This window comes from Neofelis nebulosa, chromosome 9, assembly GCF_028018385.1.
Source record: "Neofelis nebulosa isolate mNeoNeb1 chromosome 9, mNeoNeb1.pri, whole genome shotgun sequence".
Taxonomy (NCBI): Eukaryota; Metazoa; Chordata; class Mammalia; order Carnivora; family Felidae; genus Neofelis; species Neofelis nebulosa.
Window position 1 is genome coordinate 114,259,210 of NC_080790.1, and position 4,530 is coordinate 114,263,739.

Genomic DNA, 4,530 nt, shown 5'->3' on the forward strand with positions numbered 1-4,530 from the left:
AATTAGATTACCCCATAGTTTGTCTTTGGGAACCTATTCATCGACCAAAGTGCGTGCATATTCTTCTGAAACGTCCTGTTCCTTCCATTTGCTGATTTTGCTCTGTTCATGCAAATTGCCTTCTCACTAACACTCACCGGTTGAAATCATATACATTTTATAAGGCACCACTTTAATCTTAAATTCACTTGCGATTTTCCCTGAATACTGGGCTTCACCTTTCCCTCTCCTGAATTCCATGACAACTTCCTTGAGTTTCTTGCTATAGTTTTTTTATGTGCTGGTTATATCCCCTTTCTAAGGGAGAGGTTCTGAGTTGTCCTTATCAGTTCATCACTTGGTGTATTGAGTGTTCGATCTCTGATTAAAGAACAAACAAGTCAGAAAACTGGCAATGAGCTTTATTAGAATCTACTGTAAGGTCATTCTGGGGGGGGGGGCGGTGTCAAGGAATCAGAAGGAAGAAGATGTGGACCTCTTCAGCTTACTTTATTAGAATAGGTTGAGAAGTAAAGGAACAGAAAATTGTACTTGATTCAAGTAGAGTTTGCCTTGGGTCTTGAATAATTTTCTATGTTTATATCATAATCTTGAGGGAAAGTCACTGCATATGTCCTTGGCTTTGGACGAGGTGGCTTTGTAATTTTTTTACGTGCTTCCAATGCCACGATATTGAGGCAACAGTATCTCCCATTCTCACATAGTACTTCACGTATTTCACTTATTTTGCATATTTTCCTGCAATATCCTCGTATATATTCACCCCAGCATCTCTTAAGTTGTTCAGTTACTGTGCATATAAAGAACAATAGGCCAAGATCAGTGTTTGAGACTAAAAGGCAACTTTGGTCATGGGGAAGACAGAGGATGTTTGTAGGGATTAGGTATATGGAAAACCTGCAGGCATATACTCATAATATCCTATGGAGGATGCTCCAAGAAGGTAAACCTCAGTGTTTATGTCTAACTGATCACTCATATTTATTTCCTCCTGGGTTTTGGGCTTCCATCCAACATCCAATGGACTCCCCCCAAAGCATCAGCTCTTGTTGGGAAAATAAAGGAACGGAAGCTTTGATTGCACGGTATGGAACTATTACTCCATTTAGGAATCTCAGCACATCTGCCACTGTTTGGGTGCCGCAGGGCACCACTTCTCTACCACTGCCCCACCTGTAATGCCCAGAGAATAGTATTTGTTACTCTGTATTTATGTCTGGGTCAGACTGTGTTCTTGGGTTCATACTCCCTACCATGATCAAGAAAGACTGTCTTGTTGTTCAGTCAGGTGTTCTTTTCCTTCAGTAATACTCCTCCCCGATTCTCAGCATTGCACATTTTTGCCAGTGCAGGTCTTCCTTTGACTTCTATGTCATCATAATAATCTTGAACTTGTTTTACTCCTCTCTGAGTCCTCATTCCTCTTCCACTTCTAGAGCGAGAGTTTCTCCAATGTTCAGTCCCAGACTTTGCTCACCTTGATATATAGCCTTTTCTTTAGTGAACCTAAATACTTTTAGTGATCTACAGAGTTAAGATGTTCAGATTTTGGCTTCTGGACTTATACAATCCCCTGAGATAGACCCCAGAAGATGAAGACTGAAAACAAAGATGCTGCCTCCAACCCCAGATTCCAGAATTCCTTTGATTCTTAGGAGTTTGAGGGGCTGGGGACGGACCACTTCTAATCCTATAGTAAGAGCCAAATATAAGAGATCTGCTTTTGAAAGAGGAAAGAAAATGAATTTTTACGTTCTTAGTATGGGCCAAGCCTTATGCTGGATGTTTTACAAATGTTATTTAATAAAGCCCCTATGATCCAGGTGTCATTATCTCCACAATGAGGGAACTGAAGCTCAGAGAGCCTTTACCATTTATCCAAAGTTGACCAGCCAGTAGATATTGAAGGCATATTTCTCACACCTGACTCCACAGTTTGTGCTTCTTCCACTATCCACACACTGTAGACTAAAATATATATTGGAGTGGAAGAAAATATGGCTAGGTGGCAGAGTAAAAACTGTATCCTAATAAATAGGGGCATTCCTAGATATGGTCTCACTCCTTTCTATAATGACACCTTCCCAGAGGAAATTATGGCCTCTTTTCAGCTCTGTCAATACTTTTTTTTTTTTTTAAAAGAACAGTACCACGGTAGAAGGCATCAGGGAGAGGGAATTTCTGGTGAGGTTGGGTAGACTTCAGCCATCCCAAGGGGGCCTCTCTTCTCCTGCCATGACTTATGAAATTCCCTTGGTTCTTAGAAATACTCCATCCCATTGTTGATTTGGGTGAGCCCCTGGAAAGCTCTGGATTACCTGTGGACTTCTGGAACAGCAGAATTGCAATGATCAGGAGGAGCTTCATGGCCAGGCTTGCCACAGGAGGTGGCAGCCAAAGCTCTTTGTCCAGTGGGTTGCACACCATGTCACCTTCCTCAGAGACTTGGATTCTTATGCACCAGACTAGAACGGATGGCATGATACGAAGTGTGTTCCCAAACTTCTGAACTGTGGGCTTCGTACCATGTGGGCGGGCACAGGAAATTTGAGGTTACCCACTTTCCCCCCACGTGGAATTCAGAGACACGGCATGTTCTACCCCATCTTATCTGATGCTTTCTGTCGGCGGTAGACTACTGGTGAGAATAATCTGTGCTTTCTGTACTTGGGCTGTCTGCCCTGTTAGACCAAGGTAGACATGTGCTCACGTCTAGTTATGAATAAAAGAATACACACAATGAAGCATTCTCCATTGGCAGCATTCAGCTAAGTGTAGCATCTCTGGGTGTTGTGTCTGTCACTTCAGTCTGTCCAAAAGGCAGCCCACTTTCATCCTCACATCCTGGATATATTTAATGACTCACAGACAAGCAATATACAGTGATAGAGGAATAATAGGATGACTACAATAAAATTTCATCTAGAAACAGCACAAAGGGGGGAGAAAAGACAGAGGTAACACCGCAATAGAGCATTGTCCTGATGGACAATAGCAAGGGTTTCTCTCCTGCCAGCATAGAGAATTCTTCGATTTGTATTTTTTCCGTTCTGTTCTCTGGGAAGATTCCCCTTGTCCATGGATCTCAGTGGCTCTCTCTTGGAGGAGGTTGGGGGAGACTTCTTCTGGGGGATGTGCTACTTTAGCAACACATTTCCTATTAGTGCAGGTATTGGAAATTATACGAACGATTTTGTTACCCAGGCTTTGATTTCTCTTGCGTTATAACTCGTTTGAAAGATAAGACTTTCCTTTGAATTGCTTTTAGTCATGTTCGTCTCTAAGATCAATGAATAAATAATTTTGAATCATGGAAACTCATTTTAGATCCCAACCAGGGCACTGATATCGACAGAATAAGCTTCTGGAGATTATGCCATCTCTATGCTCATCCCTTAACTTAACAGTCTCTCACTCAGGCTCTGGCTGTAAGCATTCGATACGATAGCATCTGGACAGTGTAGATGAACTAATTGAGAGTGATCTCCATGAATTTATGGTAGTATCAACGTATGTGTTTGTGTGATGCCACCGGCAACACTGGTCTATCTAAATTCAGAAATGTACACAACATTAATTGCGTTAATGTAGGATTGTGGTGTCCAAGGAATTAAAGGACTAAAAGAAGAAGAACATAGGAGCCCTAGTTATTGGCTAGAGAGCTATTGAAGTAGGTCACGGACTCTCTTCTGGTTAGAGACAGAAATATAAACAAAGTGGGGCTGATAAATTGATTTTTGAGTTTTCAAGATGAAGAGTTTATTTATGTTAACAAAATACATTGCTCGTGCAATGGAGAGAACATTCTGTATCTAATCTGCACTGTCTTTTTCACCGATTCCGTGATTAGAAAATTCACATTCTTTTGTCCCACAGGTAACATTAAGACTGCATCTTAGAAAAAGTGGTGTCTCCATACTCCCACTTCAATACTGTGTGTGTGCTTGCTTGCATGTGTGTGTGTGCCCGCGTGTGCGTGTGTGCACGCGCGTATGTGTGTGTGTCTTTTCTGTCCCCTGCTGCCAGAGAGTCTATGAACATGATCTTCTAGATTCATTCCATAGAGAGTCTTCCTTTCGCAAGACTCCCCTAGGGCTAAAAAAGTACCTGTTCCCATGTGCAAGATGGGATGAAAAAAGAACATGATGTTTCTTAGGAAAAGTACAACATTTTAATGTACTTCTTATAAAAAGACATGAGTGTAATATATTTCTGGATAACTCACCTATCATGCTCTGTCGAGTCGAAGAGTTAGGAGAGTAAATTATTTGATTATTTAAATGGGTCAGCCAGGGAGGTTGTGTTTGTTTGCAAGAGTTAAAAAGTTTTTCTTTTTATGTCAATTAAAAATAGACTTGAAAAATAGTTTTCTTGTATAGCGTGTGCATTATTAACAAGAATCAGGAAATAAACGCCAAACACAAGAAAGGAAATAGCCAGTGGCATTACTACCGTCTAAAGAAAACATCTGAAAACATGCATACCATTTATAATTTTTTCCTTAATAGAACAAAAATACCTGTATTGTTT

At 40.9% G+C, this 4,530-nt stretch overlaps 1 protein-coding gene across 1 annotated transcript; it reads right to left on the bottom strand.

Annotated features, from left to right (window-relative positions):
* Nucleotides 1–536: 536 nt before the first annotated feature.
* On the bottom strand, nucleotides 537–2,367 carry DEFB127 (defensin beta 127). The gene is made up of 2 exons (XM_058685200.1): nucleotides 2,319–2,367; nucleotides 537–790 (listed from the first exon to the last, which is right to left on the bottom strand). The coding sequence occupies exons 1-2, from the start codon at nucleotides 2,365–2,367 to the stop codon at nucleotides 537–539; spliced, it is 303 nt and encodes a 100-aa protein (XP_058541183.1).
* Nucleotides 2,368–4,530: the final 2,163 nt, after the last annotated feature.

What these genes read in the sequence shown, in the direction of transcription:
- DEFB127 (XM_058685200.1), bottom strand. Translation starts at nt 2,367, where the DNA reads ATGAAGCTCCTCCTGATCATTGCAATTCTGCTGTTCCAGAAGTCCACA. An exon ending in GCTGTTCCAGAAGTCCACAG is followed by an intron (nt 791 to 2,318) that starts GTAATCCAGAGC and finishes TTATATGCACAG; the next exon opens with TAACTGAACAACTTAAGAGA.